General features: G+C 52.6%; 9 protein-coding genes; 4 read left to right on the top strand and 5 right to left on the bottom strand.

Annotated features, from left to right (window-relative positions):
- Nucleotides 1–327: 327 nt before the first annotated feature.
- Nucleotides 328–2,723, bottom strand: RCC_05345 (related to palmitoyltransferase AKR1; the record flags this gene model as incomplete). XM_023770616.1 has 5 exons in its annotated part: nt 328–992; nt 1,044–1,156; nt 1,208–1,472; nt 1,525–2,416; nt 2,469–2,723. 5 exons carry the CDS (start codon nt 2,721–2,723, stop codon nt 328–330), a joined length of 2,190 nt encoding a protein of 729 aa, XP_023626384.1.
- Nucleotides 2,724–3,967: 1,244 nt separating this feature from the next.
- RCC_05346 (uncharacterized protein) lies at nt 3,968–4,738 on the bottom strand (the record flags this gene model as incomplete). Its single annotated transcript, XM_023770617.1, has 1 exon — nt 3,968–4,738. One exon carries the CDS (start codon nt 4,736–4,738, stop codon nt 3,968–3,970), a length of 771 nt encoding a protein of 256 aa, XP_023626385.1.
- A 1,793-nt stretch (nt 4,739–6,531) lies between these two features.
- RCC_05347 (related to DNA-directed RNA polymerase II accessory protein) lies at nt 6,532–7,818 on the top strand (the record flags this gene model as incomplete). Its single annotated transcript, XM_023770618.1, has 1 exon — nt 6,532–7,818. One exon carries the CDS (start codon nt 6,532–6,534, stop codon nt 7,816–7,818), a length of 1,287 nt encoding a protein of 428 aa, XP_023626386.1.
- Nucleotides 7,819–8,228: 410 nt separating this feature from the next.
- On the top strand, nt 8,229–9,816 carry RCC_05348 (uncharacterized protein; the record flags this gene model as incomplete). XM_023770619.1 has 3 exons in its annotated part: nt 8,229–8,316; nt 8,408–8,598; nt 8,647–9,816. 3 exons carry the CDS (start codon nt 8,229–8,231, stop codon nt 9,814–9,816), a joined length of 1,449 nt encoding a protein of 482 aa, XP_023626387.1.
- A 1,233-nt stretch (nt 9,817–11,049) lies between these two features.
- Nucleotides 11,050–14,600, top strand: RCC_05349 (related to lysine-specific histone demethylase Aof2; the record flags this gene model as incomplete). XM_023770620.1 has 2 exons in its annotated part: nt 11,050–13,236; nt 13,293–14,600. The coding sequence occupies 2 exons, from the start codon at nt 11,050–11,052 to the stop codon at nt 14,598–14,600; spliced, it is 3,495 nt and encodes a 1,164-aa protein (XP_023626388.1).
- Nucleotides 14,601–15,140: 540 nt separating this feature from the next.
- RCC_05350 (related to NUDIX domain protein) lies at nt 15,141–16,215 on the bottom strand (the record flags this gene model as incomplete). XM_023770621.1 has 2 exons in its annotated part: nt 15,141–15,979; nt 16,032–16,215. The coding sequence occupies 2 exons, from the start codon at nt 16,213–16,215 to the stop codon at nt 15,141–15,143; spliced, it is 1,023 nt and encodes a 340-aa protein (XP_023626389.1).
- Nucleotides 16,216–16,669: 454 nt separating this feature from the next.
- Nucleotides 16,670–17,195, bottom strand: RCC_05351 (related to ubiquitin-conjugating enzyme E2; the record flags this gene model as incomplete). XM_023770622.1 has 2 exons in its annotated part: nt 16,670–16,755; nt 16,811–17,195. 2 exons carry the CDS (start codon nt 17,193–17,195, stop codon nt 16,670–16,672), a joined length of 471 nt encoding a protein of 156 aa, XP_023626390.1.
- Nucleotides 17,196–17,795: 600 nt separating this feature from the next.
- RCC_05352 (probable CAMK-1 Ca2+/calmodulin-dependent kinase-1) lies at nt 17,796–19,400 on the top strand (the record flags this gene model as incomplete). 2 transcript variants are annotated; one of them, XM_023770623.1, is made up of 3 exons in its annotated part: nt 17,796–17,805; nt 18,119–19,257; nt 19,314–19,400. In XM_023770623.1, the coding sequence occupies 3 exons, from the start codon at nt 17,796–17,798 to the stop codon at nt 19,398–19,400; spliced, it is 1,236 nt and encodes a 411-aa protein (XP_023626391.1). The 2 variants fall into 2 exon arrangements, with proteins under 2 accessions (XP_023626391.1, XP_023626392.1); XM_023770624.1 differs by lacking the exon at nt 17,796–17,805 and adding an exon at nt 18,018–18,054.
- A 632-nt stretch (nt 19,401–20,032) lies between these two features.
- On the bottom strand, nt 20,033–20,551 carry RCC_05354 (probable cyclin-dependent kinases regulatory subunit CKS1; the record flags this gene model as incomplete). XM_023770625.1 has 4 exons in its annotated part: nt 20,033–20,054; nt 20,113–20,171; nt 20,238–20,382; nt 20,442–20,551. The coding sequence occupies 4 exons, from the start codon at nt 20,549–20,551 to the stop codon at nt 20,033–20,035; spliced, it is 336 nt and encodes a 111-aa protein (XP_023626393.1).
- Nucleotides 20,552–20,671: the final 120 nt, after the last annotated feature.

A 20,671-nucleotide genomic window follows, 5' to 3' on the forward strand; every position in this document is an offset into this window, starting at 1 on the left:
CGGTGGCGCCAGATACGCATAGCGTCCATGTATTACTCTGCAAAGCACCTTTTCACCCTCGCAAACCGTTGCTCTTGACTTTCACAGCTTCTTGACTATGGTTCCGGCTTTCAGGTAGCACTCTTGCAATCCCCCCTGTTGCAAATATAAATCAGCCGAAGCAAATTGACTGCCTTGATTCAAGCCATATGGCGCCTTTGGTCGGCATCTCGGCCCTGTAGAGAAATATACGACGCGGCCTTGAACTAGCTCGATAGGCGGAAAATGGGTATCGTAGTAGGTCATAGGTTACGCTCATGTCAACTATACAAGTCCGCTGTACAGGTTTCACACCTCCCCATCCTCAACAGCATCTGTCTCGCCAGGTACTGCCTCGTAGCCACCATCTCGATACCGCATTCCTCCCTTCGGAACCTCATACATGCTCGCATAGTCCACCAATTCACCACCAATCAGACCCCGATTACTCTCCTTCCTCCCAAAGATCGGACCATCCATCCAGAAGTCCTGACAATTCCGGAACAAACCTCTCGTAAAGGGATTGTTTTTCTTAGTAGGTTTCTGCTTCACAGTCTTGCTACCTTTGTAGCCTTGAAAAGCGATGGCGAAGAAAGTGTCCAATCCGATGAGTTTTGACCAGCGAGCTAGACAGCCTTCCTTTTTGCGTTGTGCGTGCTTGTGACCATGTCCGTCGAGTGTTTCGGCGCCGGTTCCGGTGACTTGGGCAGACTCCATGGACATTGTACCAGTCGTCATTGCCGATAGCACTGGGTTGACCTGATGGGTATTCCGCATGCTTTCGAAGGTGGTCAGGTTCTTGCCGACTTGGAAGAGGTGCACGAAGAGCAGCATGACGGTCCAGGTAAGTTGAAGAGCGCCCCAGGCGTTGGTCACGAGGGTGAGAGGATCCTTTGAGAATTCCGCACATAGGTCATCTCTGAGGAATGTGCATTGCAGATCTTCTGGTTTGGGTCTGGGTAAACTCTCGAGGTCTGTCTGTGTCAGTCGTCTATCATGCAGTCGATCGAACATTCATTACTCACAGACGATGGTGAGTCGCACCATGAAAGCGATACCAATAATCATAAACACCACGTAAAGGATGAAATGCTTGTGGTTGTTCACACCAACGCAGTTGTCCACCCACGGACAATGACTGCGATTAAGTTAGCTTCAAGCTGTCTCGGGCATGATATGGAATACTCACTGATCTTCTCTCGCCACACACCGCCCGCAACGCCTGCAATGCTTGCTCCGCAATGCCTTTCGAATCWAGCATGCTGTACAGAAATGCGCCTCATTAAATGCATTATGTTCCACCAACTCGTCAATCGTTTTCTTCGTCTGTCCTCTGCTGGCTCCTTTGGGTATGAAGCCAGGGTCTGCAGTCATCGTCATGAGGTAAAAGTAAGCACATAATCCATAGCAGACCGCAAAGGCTGCGTTGAGGAAGATGTGAGAGAATAGGGTGTCTGCAAATACTATTAGCAGACTGCCACGTTGATGTGGTAGGGGAAGTCATACTGGGAAGAATGGCCGAAACGTATTCAACCCCGACCCAGAAAAGAGTCGCCGCAAATATGCCCGCGAGAAATGGTGTTTTGTGCATGGTGTTCATATCGCTTGGTGCCCATCGGAAAAGCTTCTGGACGGTGAATTGTGCGCCGTAACCAACAATCAGCACACCTGGTAACGAGAGCCAGATCTTCATATACGCCAGCATCTGTAGCTGAAGACCGCCCAGGATGAATGGCCAAAAGAAAAAGAATCGCTTAAAGAACTTCCTCCTGTCGCGGACCATGGGAATCGGGAAGCTGAGTGGACTGCCGGATTCGTCGTAACCCGAGTCGATTAGTGCTTTGTGCCACTGACGCTCGCTCTTCATCTTTGCAGCTGTCATGCTGGGCGTGTCTCCTTCTGTTTGTCCCTCGACTGGCTTGCTGCGCGCGAATCTATCGCTGCCGTGCTCGACCAACTTCTGGATGCAGAGATAGTTACCCTTGACCAACGCCCAGTGGAGTGCCGTGAAACCCGTGTCGTCTACAGCGTGCACGTCCGCTCCAAAGCGAAGCAGAATGTCTATACAAGGTGGAAACCCCTTGTAGGCAGCCCACATCAGTGATGTGTGACCTTGTGCGTCCTGAACATCGACGGGTAAGTCTGATTGATGGAGGAGGAGGATAAGTTGATAGACATTGCCGTCCAAGGTGGCCGAGTGAAGCAGGTTGTAGCCTTGATCGTCCCGAATCAACGGGTCGGCGCCACTTGACAGCAGCAACGATACGACTTGAAGGTTGAAGCGCTTGCTCGCCCATAGAACAGGTGTGGCCTGAGCATCACCGCCTTTCGCATTGACGTCGGCACCGGATTGTATTAAGAAGTGACACAGAGCATGGTGGCCATTGATTGCAGCCCACTATGCGCTATCAGTCTATAAACACTCATATGCATGTGGCATATGTTCATACATGTAAAGGCGTAATGCCTTGTTCGTCTGTCGATCTTGCTGCGTACCTCCCGCTGTCAAAGAGCTTCTGTATGGCTCGCAGTTCTCCCAATCTCGCCAGTTGCATCAAATCTTGCTCAATCGGCAGTTGCGGTGGTGTTGATTCGAGATCGCTAAGCTCGACCTTGTCGAGGCCATCATGAGTCGGTGAACTCGGCGCGCTGCCGGAATCTCTTCGAATCGACACCGGAGATATGGCGCCGTCGCGTGTCGCCATGCTGGAGGAAGAAATGTGGGTTGGAGGAGGTCACCGCATCATCGGTGATGAGCATGTAGAAGGAGCCGGCAGTGGTGTTTGCCCTGTGAACATGGGGTTACGCGTCGATCGACGTCGTCGGGGCGCACGTTCGGATCTAACGGCCCGAGCTCCGCTTCATTCACTTCGGCCCTCACCCCATACGTCTCCAGCTGTCTTCATTTAGATACCAGGTGGCATCATCTCCTTGATAGAACGATGTTGTCCCATCAGAGCTACCCGAATGTCTGTACTGTAGATACAGTATTATCCACGCGGTGGTATCTTCCTTCCCATACCCAGCGACTCCCAGGCCTTGTCTTGGAAGTTCAGGCTTTCCGACTCTTAATTCAGGCGCAAGAACATGAACCCATCTTGAATCCACGTCTCAGGCCTATCAGCATGAGGAAGCTGCGCTTTGGGAAAAGATATATCCCCCGTCAGTCGAAGGAAGTTGCTCTCGTTGCTTGCATACAGCGTGTCGACTACTGAACTGGGTTGCACAACTGACTGCTCTTCTGCTCTCCCTTTCGGAACTACATATGCAATTTCGGCGACGTCAGACAACACAGCATCTCGCAGTTGGCTGCCCGAAATCGAATTCGGATCGTACGGGCGGACCGGCAAGTGCATGAAGCCCATGCAGTTGCGATCCATGGCCATGGCTGTCCAACGCGCTATCTTTCTGCTGTACGCAGCGTTCCGCGACTGAATAGATTCGGTGCTCGTGGCATGATTGTTCGAGCTCGCGAATGATTCATTGAGCTGGGTCGACTCCAAAMCGCCGTCGCGGCATGGCAGGAAAAGGTCCATTGCAAGGTAGGTCCGACAGATCACTGAGTACTTACTGATGTAATGGTTAAACATGCAGACGAAAGTAGCATATATGCTCGTATTTGTGTGCGCTGCCGCATTCTTATTAGACTTCCGCACAAATCCTTATCCATACTAACTCTGGAGCTACCGAAGATGGCCTCTGGAAGGACCGACATCATCAAGAGGCACTTGCAGTTATGCTGGTGGACTTTGTAGACCTTTATTGCTGGTTTTGACTGCTGTTTGAACTGGGTTCTCATTCTCGGATCATCAAGCCTGCGCATGATTTAGGTTTATCGCCCGCCACGCAGACATACTAAACACGGTTTCCTTCTTTGATGCTCGCTTTCGACTTGCGGCATCATTTGTGCATTCGCGAACGTCATATGAATGACGTCCCCCAACTGCACTCAGGCGGCACGCACCATCTGTGGGRGCTTCTCCTTCCCCCTTTTCAATGGACGTGGACCGGGGTTCTCGTTTGGCGTGCGCACAATTCTACTGGGACACAAAGGCTCTGTCGAGTCGTCTCCTGCACGCTTCCGTTTCCTCTCAATGGTACCATTTTGCTGCTTTGGCGGCGTGGGGCGCAAGATCAGCTTCGGGCAAGGCGCTATCGATTGTTCTGGCTGCTTTGGCAATGTGAGCCACGAAGCCGTCCACGGACGGACAGCAGGCGAGACTTTGTCGGATGCGCCCTTCTCACATACGCATCCTTCTCCGATGGGCTGTTGACATATACCTGGACAACGCTCTGTTGTCTGAGCATTTCGCTTGTGCCACTGAGCGATAACCTCGAGCTTGCGCTGGAATTCATTGTGCTGGATTTTGTTGCGTTCCGCTTGGTCTTGTTCCGCTTCTCCTCCATCGAGTTCGCGAAAATGCGGTTTTCGACTGGCATTCTTGCGCCGATCCTCCCGAGCTTGGACGTACAGATTTTTAATCGCAGCCTCATGGCAGGCCTTGGCGTCATGCTTGAGTTGTGCGAAAACATTTCCAGAATCTTTGCCGGAGGATTGTAAGCATGTCTCGATATCATCAAGAACGCTGCGCAGTTTTGCGTCTTCGTCGAGCTTGGCTCTGTCTCTTGTTACGCATGAAGAGCATGCAGTCGTCATCCTCAGCTTGAGTGCTTGCTTACCCTTCCGCCCCTTGCACAGGGAGATGATCTTGCCTGGCATTCTGATGCTGGTCTCGGTATGGTGTTCAAGGCATTTGCTCAAGCAGAGCTGTCGGTGGTGCTTACATGCGAACTTCAGCTTCATGTTCTTACACATCTTGGGGAGGTCGGCTGCTTGGTTGAGTGGAGATTGGTCGCTGGTTTCGGTAGGTGAGTGCGCGTGCGCGTGCGCGTATTGGTGGAGATGACGGTGGTGCTGCTGCTGCTGCTGCTTCCTGAGGGTCAGATGGTTTGCTGGTAGCAACTTGCCCCCAGGAGTTATTGATTTCTTTATCGAAAGTCTCTGCAAGGTGAGGGTGGGTGCAGAAAAAAAAGACAAGATGAATCTATAGGCTCGGTTCGCTTGCCATCTAAACTTGTATTGACGGATTTTAGGTTTTCTGGTCATTGTTCTGGGTCTCCCTCTCTTGAGCCAACAGAAACTGACGACTCGAGGTCTGATGCCCAAAATCTGAACGCATTGATACTGTAATGCACGATGGTAATTCTACTACCTTTTGACCTTCTACCCCTCTTCGTGGTTGGGACGGACTCGTACAACAGATTGCTGGTTGTAGTCAGAGCCACAGGCTTCAAGACACTTACACAAACATGGTTTTGAATGCCACTTTTACGTGCAGAACGATTGAGGATACTGTTGATGTGATGAAGAAGGAGACTTCGGAAGTAATCGCTGGCAACTCGTCGCTTGCACCTCCGCATTTGCCCACTGACGTGTCGAGCAAACAGACACAGACGCTACGAACCGTGCTGGCACCGCATGGGAAACGTGCTGCGGCTGTCTGCATTCGCGTAGCACACTACGCCGCATCCCTGGACAATGCCATCGAAGCTTCGGTGTCTCAGATAGAGGGAAACCATGCTCAATTACTGTCTCCGCGGCTCTTCTGTTGTCTAGTGTTTCGCTGGTCGTGCATCGCTAGCAGTACGCAATATATGCAACCATCGCAGCAACAGTATTGCTGAACTGTACGTACGATCGCAACGACATGGATGGCACCGCGGCTATAACTAGGCTTTGCCAGCTGTACAAAGCCTGCTTGAGGAAGTTAATTGACTGGCTCACCCGCGCTGCGAGTCACTGCGCCGATAGCTCACCACTACTCAACTGAGAAAAGTCCAACACAACTAGCAAAATCCAGACGCGCATTGGCGCAGATAATCTTGTCAGCTCACGGTGCTTCTCCTCGCGTACGTTTGGTAAATCCATTACATCTACAATCATTATGCTGTTAAAGAAGTCGGTCGATGGACGTCGGGCTTCGGTGGACTGGCTTTATTCCTTGTAGAGCATGGCAGCGATTATTCGAAAGATGCTTTTGACCAAAGCAGTGGTCGTAGATCAAAAGTTCATCGCCCATCCTTTGTGGACCAGTGAGACTTGTGCGAAAAGCTGCTCAACAATAGTACCGGTAGTGAATAGAATATTACTACCATGACTGTGAGGATTGTGGGCATGGGGTTCGTTTTGTGATGAGGGAATAACAGCATTCATTACATTTGCGGGCTTGATGGGATGACTTTACCCTTGATAGCTGGGCACGTTGTCGGCGGCGGACACCTTCAGGAGAACACCTTCTTACTACCATGATTCAAAGGTCCCAGCGTCTCGCAATCTGGAGTATTCGCCGCCGATGCGAGGTGATGTTGAGGTGATGTTCAGATGATCAATGTCCCCATTCGGACCATTTGCCGATCTCGCCGCACCTTCCTCATTTGACACGCGTTCACAAGCTCGCAGGTGATCTCAAGCTCCACGCTTTCAACCTTCAACATCGTCGGATCACCAACATCATGTCGACAAACGAGAGCGCACCGGATCCGCTGCTACTTCTCCGTCAAACGATCGCCAACAAATCGTTGCCCATCCCTACCACATCCGCGGATCCATCCTCTCAAGCGCAAACCAATGTATCACTCGCGCAAGCTTCATTTTTGCTTTTCAACTCCGACTCGGCCACAGATGGGCCGCAGCACACGGCGATCTCACTRACACAACCGACGCGCTTTCAGTCTGCTGCCGGCGATGGCAAGGCATTAGATTTGCGTTCTGTGTTCCTCTGCTGGCTACACAAGGACAGCAGCGTTCAGGAATACATCAACGCAACTACTCAACTCAATGGCGAATTACAGCAAACTGGTAAGAATGAGGTCGTTACCAGTCTGGTCTTCTTGGAACGCYTGGATCTCAACACCTGGCTGACAGGGGAGGTTGGTGAGCACGAGAGCGAGTACATCAAGGGCGCCAACAACAACGCCGAGGCGCGACGGGACGCCGACGATGCCGCACAGCTGGCACAGGGAGGTCAGGATGTGGAAATGCGCGATGCCGACGTTGCGGACAGCGTGAAGCGGCGCGAGGAGGAGCAGCGTCTGCGCGACATCTACGCTGCAGAGCGCAAGATGGGGGATCATAACACCGTTCTTCGCGGTATTAAGATTCAGGATTTCAGCGGAATGCGCAAGTACAGTGCTCTTTTCCTCGGCAAGGTCAAACCTGGCGTCCCGCAGCCTGGTCAGGCACCTACTCCAGCCCTCAATGCGAACCCAGCACTACGGCCAACTATCAAGCCTTCCAATCCGAACCGGAGGGTAGAGCCCATCATTCTTCTATCCTCGTCCTTTTCCTCCCTCCTTCGTATGCCTAACATCAAGTCCTTCCTCAACGACGGCGTTTACGCTCCTCTCGAGCAGTCGGCGGAGTCTCCCTCCATATTACACATCACTCGTCAGCTCCGCACTATCAACCCTGGGCAAAGTACACGATTCATTCTTGTCGACGATCCGTCACATTTCCGACCAGACTACTGGTCGCGCGTCGTGGCCGTCTTCACAACTGGACAAACTTGGCAGTTCAAAGGTTACAAGTGGACAAATCCCGCCGAGCTCTTCAGTCACGCCTTGGGTGTATATGTTGGTTGGAAGGGCGAAGTGATCCCTGATACAGTCAAGGGCTGGGGAAGACAGGTGTTGAGCGTGCAGATTGACAAGGGCTCGAACCGTTGGCGGGATCGGGAGGTGGTGGAAGACATCTGGAGCCAGATTGAGGGAAGAATGCGAATGATGGGCATGGGACGCTGATTGGGCAATGGATGAGACATGTGTGATGTGTATTGTGTACCTTATTCTTGCTGCGTTTGAGCGGGCGGCGTTGGGAGCTGGGTGGTAAAAGCGAAAGCATAGCAGGTAAGGCGATATCCCCAGATCGTCTCGATTATGAATGGAATAGGGGCCACATTTTCTCCCTGTTCCCAATCACTAAATGACATTCGAGATTCTGCTTCTGATTATATCACACCATACATATTAGATCAAGTCTGGGAGATTTAAAGTATGGTGCCCTTGGTATTGTCGACAAAGGTGAAGTACTCCTACCCATGAGGCTATGACCAATTTGTTTAAGCTTTTTCGCACGTCACAGCAGAACGCGAWCTTATTTATGCGGGGATGATCATTGCTGCCACAACCATCAACTCAACATTGGACGCGCGATGAAGAAAACATTCTCAGCACGCCGGGTGCCGCGTAAGATCGGGCAGGATGAAGATGAAGCCCCTTCCAATGCGCCTCAGACACCAGGTAGGTTTCCACTGTCACGCTTTCGCCTCAACCTAGCTCTGACAAGATGTTCTCAGCTGCCAACAACGGCTGACAGCGTGGTAACATTTAGACTCCGCCATTCGTCGGCCGACTTCTAAACTGCGGAAGTCGTCCTCTCTGCGATCCTCTATTGGGCCCTCGGGAGTCGACGAGGATGAGGATTCCGAGGCCTCAGTTGTGACACCTAAGCGCTCCAATCTTTCGCGAATAGCGATCCAGCGCAATGCCTCCAAGCAAAGAGCTTCACTCCTGGCCTCTCAGGTAAGCTCAGACCGACGCGAGACTATTCCGCATGCTGACCCGTAGAAGCTCCCGCAACGCCAACCTGAAGATGAAGAGGACGACCGACCAAACTATAGCGCGGCTCACTTGCAAGCGTTGAAAAACAGCACTCCCTCCACACCACAGGAATTCACTTCAGTAGGCAGGTCAGACGTAGAAGAAGTTTCATCCGGCACTCGAGATTTGGATATATCTTCAAAGTTCGGCTCATCACTGGCACGCTACGATCCGCAGCAGCAGTCTTCGATCATTCCATCCGCTGGGGAAATCGCCGAAAAGAAAGCTCGCCGTGCGCGTCTGGCTAAAGAACAGCAGGCGGAAGAATACATATCACTAGATCTCGACGATCCCAATCTGGACGACGAAGATCTGGATGACAACGTCATGCGAGACGAGAGCGGTCGACTGGTGTTGAAGCCAAAGGACAAGTACGGAGTCGAAGAGAGTCGATTGGTGCGCGAAGATGAGGACATCATGGAAAACTTCGACGAATTCACCGAAGATGGCCGAATATCCCTGGGACGCAAAGCTGAAGCCGAGGCAGCGCGGCGACGAAAGCAGGAAATGGCGACTCAGATTGCGGAAGCAGAGGGCGCTTCGGATTCCGATTCCGATGACAGCGACCGAGAGCAAAGGGWGGCTTATGAAAATGCGCAGACGAAACACGGCACGAATACGCAGCGTATCACTTCGGACACTGCGACGACCGAGCGACCGAAAACTCCCCCGATCGTCACGCCCATTCCGACGTTTGATAATGCTGTCGAGCATTTGCGTAAACAAATTGCAGAAATACAAACTTCACGCATGAAGAAGCTGCAGGAAATGGAGGCTCTCCATCGTGAAACAACTCGCCTAGCGCAGGAGGAAGTTCACATTCAGCGCGCGCTGAAAGAAACTGCGAAGAAATATGAGGATCTCAGAAAGGAGAAAGGCATCAACAGTGAGAACGCCACGAATGCCACGGCGGTCGCGATCCCCTCTGCATTGGTTGAGAGTGGCGGCGGGAACACATTGAACGGTGCTGGAAAAGTTGAGCWCGCTGAAATCTCAATGGACGTAGACAGCGACAGCGACGATGGCAACGAGCAGCACGGATCTTTAGGCGCCGGACTTGGCTTTGGTGGTTCTATGAGAGGTCGAGGTGGGCTCGGGCTAGGAGCGCAGGCGACCGAAGAAGACAGCGATGATTACTAGAGTCGCCATAGTCTGCATGATCAACCTGTTTCAAAAATCCTGCAATGAACAATGTCATGTAGTACACGGTCACTGCGCCGTCTTTTCCTCCCACGATATGTATTGGGTCTGTTGAAGTCGCTGAGGAAATAATGGACCAGACATCCCACTCAGCTTGGTCAACTGCCGTCCGCAGCCTCACCGGGATGTCCTCCATTTTTACGTGCCTTGCATTGTGGGCACCTTCCAAGTTCCGCACTTGACGCCAAATTGAACCTGCAAAATAAATGACGGACCTTCAACACCCTCTGCAGTGTGCTGCATGCGGTGCATTCGTAAATGGTGAGCAAATTATATTGTTTTTACAACAAGGTAGTCTTTGCTGCGGCTTTTGGGACTCGGTGGCTGCGTTTGGTATCGACGGAAAAGTAATGGAGAAATGCGGGTTTCATCCGGATCATGCTGGACAAAAATCTGATCTGATATCCATCAGCAAGCAGGACATGTCCATATATATGTATATATATACGCTCAAGAGCAAAGGCATCTGAATTTCGCAAATTTGGCCTCGCTCCCATAGTAACATTGCGCGGCGGCAATGATACTTCGCAGTCTTGCGAGGTTACCGACCAGTGATGGTGGGAAATCATCTCTTGCTTCTTCGGAATGTATAGTATGTCTGAGATGGCCTTGCTCTGCCCTCTACTGGCCGTTGCATCGAGTGTATTCCCTCTCTATCAGAACGATGTATGCCAATGTTTTGCACGACAGCGCCGTCTCCCGAAGGCTGTAAGAAACTGGCCGCACCCTGCATCATGGTTTAATGTGCTCGCGCTTTCGATGGAAGTGCATTGCAGCCCGGACCGAGGGTTTCGGATGTCGTGATGGTGGTATGTCGTCTGATGAACGAGGTGAAGTTAAAGTGAAGAAGAGGGGGGCGGCAAGACTTGTCCGAGCGGGAACCTCAATTCACATGCAGTACGATGCGATGCAATGCAACACCACCCGCCCATTTGACTCGTCATTTACATACCGGAAAGAGGCAGAGTGGACATCGCACGAGATTTGACTCGGTCGTTCATCAAAACATCTGCATTAAACACTCGCTGGAGCATTCTCTGGCCTAGGACTCGGTGAAAATCCTCGACTCCGCCTCCCATCTCATACTATATCGGCATTGGACGGCACCATGGTCACAGCTCCAACCCATCGCTCGCGTTCATGAACGACAAGTCGGATGAGATGGTAACAGTGATGTCGGACTCTGGTTACATTGCTCTAGGGAGCGATATATCTGCACGGAGAGAAGGCGACATCAACGATTTACGCCCCTCAATCATCGAGGAAGACGACTCGAGTCTCAGTTCGACCGGCACCGAAGTTTTCGATCGAGACTCTACTGGTCTAGACCAAAAAGACAAATGGCAGCTCGATAGTAACGGCAAATGGCAGCGATATGGTTCATTGGAGTCGACCGCCAGTACTGGCATCTCCTCCATGTCCTCGTCCGTTGCCGCCGATGACGCTCTCGCTGACAACATAACTGTCGCTCAACCATCTAGAAAGCGATGGATCGATGGCGAGCTTAAAACTCACTCGCCTCACGATGTCCAGCCCTCAGCTGCCGCCAGTACAGCGCAAATCGAGGGCGGCGCAGCCGCAGACCCTTTGCAACCACCACAGAAGGCGCCAAGAAAACGCGGTCGTCCACCAAAGGAAAGACCACTAGATCCAGATGGCCAACCGATCACGACTCCAAAAGTCCCGCAGGGTGTCAAGGCCTCCAAATCACCTAACTTTATTAAGCCTGAGATCATTGCCCGGCCTCGATCTTCCATCCCCGCCCGCCTGCCCGCAGATGTATATGCTAGTCAATGCATCGAGGCGGCAGCATCGTCCCGTCTGGACCCATACTCTCTGCACCCGGGCGAGCATAAGTTGTTGGTCGACTTATTGATGTCTAAGGAAGTCACCGTTTACCTCAATGTCCGCAATGCAATCCTTCGGCTTTGGACGCAGAATCCGCTTTGCAGCGTCACGAGTGAAGAAGCCGCCGGCTGTGCGAAGGAGACACGATTCTTTGGCATTGCTGAGGCCGCCTATCGATGGCTGATACGCAATGGATATATCAACTTTGGCTGCGTGGAAGTTCCCAGAGATCAATCGTTACCAAAAAAGCTCGGCAGAGATATGAGGCAACGAACTGTGGTGGTTGTCGGCGCAGGTGTTTCAGGACTCACAGCGGCACGTCAACTTGAGAGCCTGTTCGTGCAAGAAGCAGCGAAGTGGGTTGAGATGAACGAGCGACCACCGCGGGTCATTGTGTTGGAGGGAAGGAAACGAATTGGTGGTCGTGTATACTCCAAGCCCTTGAGATCTCAGGTCGTGGGCAGTTTGCCAGACGACTTGCGCAACACGGCGGAAACCGGGGCAATGATTGTAACGGGATTCGATCACGGGAACCCTCTCGATACCGTCATCCGTGGCCAGCTGGGCTTACGATATCACCTTATGAGAGACGCCTTGACAATCTATGACACCGATGGCAGTCCGATCGATGAGACCCAAGACAAACTCAATACTGACTTGTACACCGACATCTCTGACCGCGCCGGAGCATACAGAGCTGAAGCACGGAAACCACAGACTCTAGAAGGCGACGAAGATCTCATCAACCGATGTCGCGACCCTCCGCCCGACGGTTTCGCAGCTTTTCATCTTGAGCCTCTCCCTGAGGCGCACATCAAGTCGTACAAGCCGTCGGCAAGAAGAGGCAGGAGGCGAAATGCACCACCCGGTACGGAAAAGCTCACCGGCCGAAGCGAGGTGATCGAGGGCGACACCGCAATCCACAGTGCCTCAAAAGCTGTCAAAGATATGGGCTGGCGCGTAAAAGAGGGTGTAGCCAAGAATCAGAGTGTATCTTTACACAAAGCCGCATCTTCCTCCGCCCACCCTACCCTTGGCAAAGTCATGGACGAGGCCATTACGCAGTACCAGGATCTTATCGACCTCACACCGCTGGACATGCGACTTCTGAACTGGCACCACGCGAACTTGGAGTACGCCAATGCCGCGCCCGTGACCTCTCTCAGCTTGAGTGGTCATGACCAGGACACTGGTAATGAGTTTGAAGGAGMCCACTCAGAGATCATTGGTGGATATACGCAGCTTCCTCGGGGGCTGATGAACCTCCCGACCAAGCTGGATGTACGCTTCGATCGAATCATCGAAAGCATACATTACGAAAACGGCGATGAGAGTAACGGACCACTTACCACGAGGATTGTGTGCACCGATGGCGAGGTCATTGAAGCTGATGAGATTGTCATGACTGTTCCTCTCGGCGTGCTGAAGTCTGACATGGTCGATTTCGACCCTCCTCTTCCGAGCTGGAAGCGTGGCGCGATCAGTCGCATGGGCTTTGGGCTGCTGAACAAGGTATGACAGTAGCCATCATGATCCTGTCAAGATACACGCTAATCATGATCTTGCAGGTGATCCTGCTTTACGACAAGCCGTTCTGGGACGAAGACCGTGACATGTTTGGTCTGCTCAACGAAGCCGAAAGAGCAGCCAGCCTCGATCCTTCTGATTATGAAAAGAGAAGAGGCCGCTTTTATCTTATATGGAACGCTTCCAAGACTAGCGGGCGACCAGTGCTCGTTGCGCTAATGGCTGGCAACGCGGCACACGATGCGGAGTTTACGGATACAAAGACGCTCCTGAGCGAAGTCACAGAGAGGCTGAGTGGCGTCTTCACGTCGGCTGAAGTACCAGCACCGCGCGAGGTTATTGTCACACGGTGGAAACGAGATCCATTCTCGAGAGGCACATATTCGTACGTCGCACCGGAAACGCGGCCAGGTGATTACGACATCATGGCAAGATCCGTGGGCAACCTTCACTTCGCAGGAGRAGCGACTTGTGGGACACATCCAGCTACCGTACACGGCGCCTTTCTATCCGGGCTGAGGGTCGCCTCGGAGGTTATGGATGACATGGCTGGTCTGATCAGCCTGCCGAACCCGTTGGTGGGCCCTGGTCCTGTGAAGCCCGAGACACATGCGATGTACACCATGCCTTTTGCTCCAGCAGAATCGCACGGACAGCTTTCCTTGGATACGGAAGGAGGGGCGCACATGGTCGAAGCGAATGCCCCTTCCGCAATCAAGCTTGAAGAGGACACAACACAGCCAGCCACTGATGCAACGGCTCAGTCATCTGTCCATTCGGTATCAGCGCCAAAGAAACTCAGCGGCCCACCGAAGCAAAGTGTTTGCCCAACCGACACGTCCTTTTGGGTGTCCGCTTCTGCTTCCTACGACAGTTCGGATCTCGATTACGAAGCCTCGATCGTCGCTGTGACTCTTTCTCGGATTGGCGACCGTCCTATGAAGCCTGCTCGACCAGGCGTCAATCCCTTTCTCCTCTTTACTAAAGATAAGTGGGAAGATGTCAAAGCGTTCTGCGCCAAGGAGTATGCTTCATCGGGGCGGGACATGATCCGACAAACGATTGGAAAGTGGTGGAAAGCTGCCACTGATCAGGATAAACAACCATATCTCGTACAGAGTCAGGCTGCGCAGGAGCAGGCGGATGCTATCAGGAGGGAGTGGGAGACCGCTGTTGCGAAGTGGGATGCCGATGCCAAGAGTATCCGAGGAGAGTACATGGCCGAGCATCCTCCCATGCGTGTAAGTGGCATTTCGGCTGGAGCGGCTGGTGCAAGGTCAGGCGAAGCCATTGGAGTGAGCAAGAGGAAGACCAATGTCAGCAATTGTGTGGTTTTGGACCACGCGTAAACCATGAATGGTCTGGCCGAGAATGKCATGAGAGGATACCCACAGTCTTATGGATTGGCGCTTTGCCGTTGCGGTGTCGCACGCGTATCCACTGATACAATCGATACACAGGTTAGATCTTCGCGCATCGTGCACATAGTATAACATATAACAGACATTCTTTCTCTTCTTACTATCAACATACAGACTGGTGCTCCCACTGATTGCTTTCTTCCTACATGCATGATCAGACGAGCCCAGGCAACGTCCTCAACCAATGTTGTGATCACCATGATTGGGTTGTGACTAGGGTTCGGGTTGGGGTAGCCTCGGAATCACCACGCCGGCGTGTACATCAATCAAGTCAACGATAACTACTTCCAGGTTGCATGTGGACCTCTGAGAAATTTGTAAGGTGACCACTGCTATAACTCAAAACGTTGCCTTGAAGGACAGGGGATATGCGCGGTTTGTGAGGAGTCTTCGAAAAGGAGTCGTTAGACGTGGTCATGGGATTCTCATATCACGACCAAGCAGCCTACACAGCATGCAGAACGCCTCTCAAATTTTCGCTTTGGCCGCTTCCCTCATAACATCCCTTGTCAAGGTCTCTCCCTCTTTTTTTATGGCACTCAACCGTCCAATCTTCATAAGTTTCGCCATCATGTCCTCATCTCCAAAGTGACTATTGTGCTCATACTCAGGCTCCCTTCCATACGCCACCCTAGCAGCATCCACCAGTATCCTCGCCGTCATGCCAAATACTCGATATCGAGGCTGTTCCAGAGCATTATTCGTGTTGGTATAGAACGACTTCGGCAGAGGAGGCTGTAGCGTGGACCCGGAAGAAGAGGACGGAGTAGATCGTTTGTTGGTCGTAGAAGAAGTAGGGGGTTTCGGAGGCCTGGGATCTGTGTATGCACTTGGCTTCTTGGCCAGGAAGACAGATGAAGGGGCCACTGGTACAAAGAACTGATGCATCCTCCATGCACTTTCATGCCAGCTATGCCAGCTCCCTCTATACCACTCCCCTGGAACGTTTTTCCTGATCTCCTCATCCAGATCTGTTTCATGGAGGAAGTTTTCAAAGGGAGCTGTGAACACTGCCGCAACTTCATCGAGTTGTATTTTGGGGAGAATGTCCCTCGAGGCATCTGGATCCTTGTTCCTGTCGCTTGGAGCTGGTGTTTTCAAGTATGCTACGCATGGTCTTACGCCAAGCTCGGTCATGGCCAGGTTTGCGGKAAGCTCTGTAAGGTGCTCAACTGTATATCCTGGAGGAAGAGCATGATCGGACATGGGCAATCCGATTTCCTCAAACGCCTCACGGCGGGCCGTAGTGAAAGGTGTTTCGGCGAGAGTATCTGCTTTGCCGCCTGGAAGGGCCGCCTGGCCAGCATCTGCGCAGAATCAGCATTGGCAAGGCGCGTCCATCGCATTGCGACATCTCACAGTTCTTCAACGCTAGACTTCGGATGGTCAAGACGACCCGCAGATCGCCCCGCTTGTCAGCGAACAGCAGGATGAGCACTGCCGCACGACGCGTCAAAGGACATCGGTAGTAGTTTGTGGGAGGGGCGGTGAAAGCAYGAAGATTCGCTATGGCCTTCTTGGATGCAGGTGTGAGAGCAGCCATGCCGGGAGCGTCGAAGACCGCGCCATGGCGAGTGAATATGAGTTGGAGAGAGCCCAAGTGCCGATCACCGAGGCTCTACAAAGTACCTATTCCATATACAGGGTCCGTCACATGAAAGGTCCATTCATGGATATTTCCCGGCTGAATTCAAGGAAGACACTCGACGACTTTGATTAAGATAAGTCCTGTTGAGCGAGGTACAGATGGGAAAGCAGTGTAGCAACGGGAAAGTATGCATAAATTCGTACAGTACTCCATACTCCATACTCGTGAACGACTTGTAGTGTTTTATCCCTCGAACGCCCCAATATGCTCGCTCAAATTGCATGCAGTACCCTACCCAATCATTCACACATCAAGCCAAGTACTCCAATTTCCTGATTCATCACCACTTGTATTCCTCGATTCAAGGACCCTAGCGCCTCCTCCAAGCATGAAGTACCAATTGAGCATCCTATACGTTCGGGTCGTGATATGCGAAGTTGATGTTGCGCGGCSGCTGTCTGTTGGACCTCACAAACTCAGCGTCGCCGGGAGGACCTGTTGGGAAGTGTGTCAGAAGTGTGATCCATCGTTCCTCCGTCAACACACTCACGCTCATCCTWCGTGTTGCTCGCAAGCATGCTTTGAATGCTGATGCAAATACTCTCCACGTTGTGTACTGGACTCCATCCTTGCGGGTCCAGTAGATCTAAGCAAATGATGCCGTTGCTGTAGATGTGTGGATGCATCGGTATCTTCCTCTCTGGATCTGTGCGCGTGACAAACACCACTTCGGGTGCTTCGATGGGGTAGGCTTGCGAGAAGGAGATTTTGAGGCGATAAGTCTCGCCCGACTTGTAGATGGGATTGTCGGGGACGGTCATGTCCATTTCCCACTCGCGAAGATCAGGCGCTGAGACGAGTGAGATGCCTGATGGAAGCTCGCCCTGTAGCCTTTGAAGCTCCTTTTGGAGACGCTTCGCTCCCATGCCGGCCATGGCGGCTTAAAAGGCGACGAAGAAGCGCTACGCAGACTCGGTACGGCTGATGTGAAGACCGAGAGCTGTATGGCGCTGTGGAAGGATTTCGAGGGACCGCTCCGTGCAGCTGGGGGCTGTATTTGGCAGCGCGACCTTGAGACGTGACGGTCGGTACTTCTCCGGGGAAGTAGGTGAGGGGCACTGGGCAGCACGCAGGTAGTGATAATAAAAGCAACCACGGCAACCCAAAATCAAGCACGGCGCGTCTGATCGTCGTCTACGGGAGACGGGCAGCTCATCTCCAAACCATACTGCTATCCTTTCCCGACCAGACAGCAGAGTTGCGAAGCCAGCACACTTCAGCGTGGCATCGTTGTGGAGCGGTGATCGACAAGCGAGCTGCGACTCAGCCTCACTCCAAGACGCATCGAGGGGTCGTTCGACTCGTTTCCTACCTACCTTGAGCTTCTACCACCTGCCCAACTTCTGCGTCTACGCACGCCTGGCGAAACAACATCCCTGTCCCGAAAACCATATTGAAAAGAGGAAGTCATTCGGCGACGTACCTGAAGGAGGCACACACAAGGAGGAAGAGGGCCACTGCCCTGGATCAGAAGCATGTCGGGCCGTGAGTTCCTCCTCTTGWACGGTGTCACACGATGATACCTTACATACCCAATCGCAAATGCACTTTTGCCCGTCGCCTGTCCTGCGATACCATCTTCCTACTGTCCCTGTCCTCGTCTCATATCACACCATCATCCCCGTAGCCGTTGCACGGCATTGGATGTTTCACATACCACCAGCTTGTCAGCGAACACATCCTACTTGTGTATCGCCATGGCCGCTCATGGCCGCAGCTCACCGCACCCCTCCAGTACTTTGACACATTCAGATGCCTTCAAAGCCTCTGAGACGACAGCTGACTCTCCCATCTGTAGTGCAGGGCATGCTCAACAAGCTGCACGGCCAGCCGGACAGTTATGATCGCAAGAGCAAATATCGCATGGGCCGAACCCTGGGCGCTGGCACCTATGGTATCGTCAAGGAGGCCGACGGGCCTACGGGCAAGGTCGCCGTGAAGATTATCTTGAAGAAGAACGTCAAAGGCAACGACCAGATGGTCTACGATGAGCTGGAGATGCTACAAACGCTTCAACATCCACACATTGTCAAGTTTGTGGACTGGTTCGAGTCTCGCGACAAGTACTACATCATCACTCAGCTGGCCACAGGTGGCGAGCTTTTCGATCGTATCTGCGAGATGGGCAAGTTCACTGAAAAGAACGCCTCCCAAACCATGAGGCAAGTCCTGGAGGCCGTCGATTATCTCCATACCAAGGACGTGGTCCACCGAGATCTCAAGCCCGAAAATCTCCTCTATCTGACTCGCGAACCGAACTCAGATCTGGTCCTCGCAGACTTTGGCATTGCAAAGCACCTCGATAGCCCCGAGGGCGTGCTCAAGACCATGGCCGGATCATTCGGATATGCAGCTCCAGAAGTCATGCTGAAGCGCGGCCATAGTAAGCCGGTCGACATGTGGTCCCTGGGCGTCATCACATACACACTCCTCTGTGGATACTCGCCCTTCCGCTCCGAGTCTCTCACGGACCTCATCGATGAGACCAGGAACGGTCGCGTGGTGTTCCACGAGCGTTATTGGAAAGACGTTTCCAAAGAGGCCAAGAGCTTCATCCTTTCTCTTCTCAAACCAGATCCACATGCCCGTGCCACATCCGCACAAGCTCTGCAGGATCCGTGGATTGCTGGCAAGGGTGCCACCGACCACAACTTGCTTCCCGAGATCAAGGCCTACATTGCGCGCGCGCGTCTGAAGCGTGGCGTCGAACTGGTGAAGCTTGCCAACCGGATAGAGAGTCTGAAAATGCAGGAGGACGAAGAGGACGGTGTTCCTCAGGAGTCAGACATTCCTGCCGATCCAATCGCTGCTGCTGACGACGCGACATCCCACAGCCGACAAGGTAGTGTCTCGTCAGGTGTGCAGGTGGCCGAAGATCACGATCCGAGTAAAAAACGGAGTCTATCGAAGCTGGCAAAGAGTGCAATCTTTCGTGAGGTGAGTTTCGTTTGGTGGTTGTGTTATGTTGATTGTCGGCTAAAACTTGTATCCAGGTCGTACTAGCAAAGGTGCGGGAGATCAAGGCAGAAGAAGAAGCCCAGAAGACAATTTCTGAGGCGACCGGCAAAAGTTCGAAATGATGAATGGTTTACTGGGGCATCTGGTAACGTGAAGGCACGTTTGACGGGGTGGGAATGCGATTTTCAATACTACTACCTAGGTAGTCAGCTATACCGGCATGAAATTAACCACAGTGCCCAACGGCATTGAATGAAAGATGGCCAGACGCTCTCATCTCAGAACGGAGGGCAGATCAACAATGACCCGCCAACGCATTGGCTTCTTTGTGTCAAATAAGAGTTGAATTCGCGCTAGCTATGCACACGAGAGGAAGATACAAGTTCAAACAGACAGAGAAGACAAAGAGGATGCCCATCGTGCCATTCGCCCACCAGAGAGAACGCCGTATCCCGTTCATTACGTAAGCCATAATATCGTCAAAGCGCCCTCCCTGTAAATGCAGGTAGAAAAGTGGGAGACTGCCGTCCGTCTGATCAATGTCCTTGAACGCCGTCTCTGCTTGCTGTCTTCTTCCTAGTCTCATCTATGAGAGCAATGCCCAATGCTCTCCACTAGCACTCTGCCCTTTTTACTGCAGACATACCCAGACTCGTCATGCGGCAGCCATGGGAAGATGTATCGTGGAGGTCGCCTCGGTGGATTGTGCGGATGGTGTAAGAGTTGTTCGAATTGCCGGGTGGAAGCAAAGAAATCACTGGCCGTTCATCGGTCTCCTGTGTGGCATGTCAGCTTGCCGTGATTGTCATGTGAAAACGGGGAGGAAAATCTTACTTGAACAGCAGAATATGCGGCTCCGGCTCGTGCACCTCATAGTGCTCCCATCCCAGACTCTGTAGCACAAGCCGTCGTCAGCATTGTCACACACCCGCACCCATAGACTGCCATCCATGACTCACCTGCGTGATACCCAAGCCTCTCCATTCATCCTCCCAAAGCAGCTTCAGCGTGCCTCTGCTGCCATCAAAGTAGTCCTTGGGAATGGCCTTGAGCATCTGCTTGGGGAGTTGCACATGACGGTATTCGAATTGATCGTCATTGTATCTACATGGAGGATCAGTACCTCTCGTCATGTATCAGACACCTCACGCGAGCGGACGGACCTCGAGGAGTAGTGKATGTTATCAATGAACTCGTCCAGCTTGTCGCGCTCGCTGTCCGTCAAAAGACGCGGCTTCTTGTTGCGGCGGGTGTGGTCGATGTCGATCGACATGCTGGCGACTCGGTCAGGGAGACTGTGTTGTAGAAGTCGAGAGTGTGCGTGCGTGAGCTCGGCCGGGCAGGAAGGATCGGCTTGAGAGAGGATGTGATCGAGTGGAGGGGAAAGCTACTG

The sequence above is a fragment of the Ramularia collo-cygni genome (genome assembly GCF_900074925.1).
Source record: "Ramularia collo-cygni strain URUG2 genome assembly, contig: RCC_scaffold07, whole genome shotgun sequence".
Taxonomy (NCBI): domain Eukaryota; kingdom Fungi; phylum Ascomycota; class Dothideomycetes; order Mycosphaerellales; family Mycosphaerellaceae; genus Ramularia; species Ramularia collo-cygni.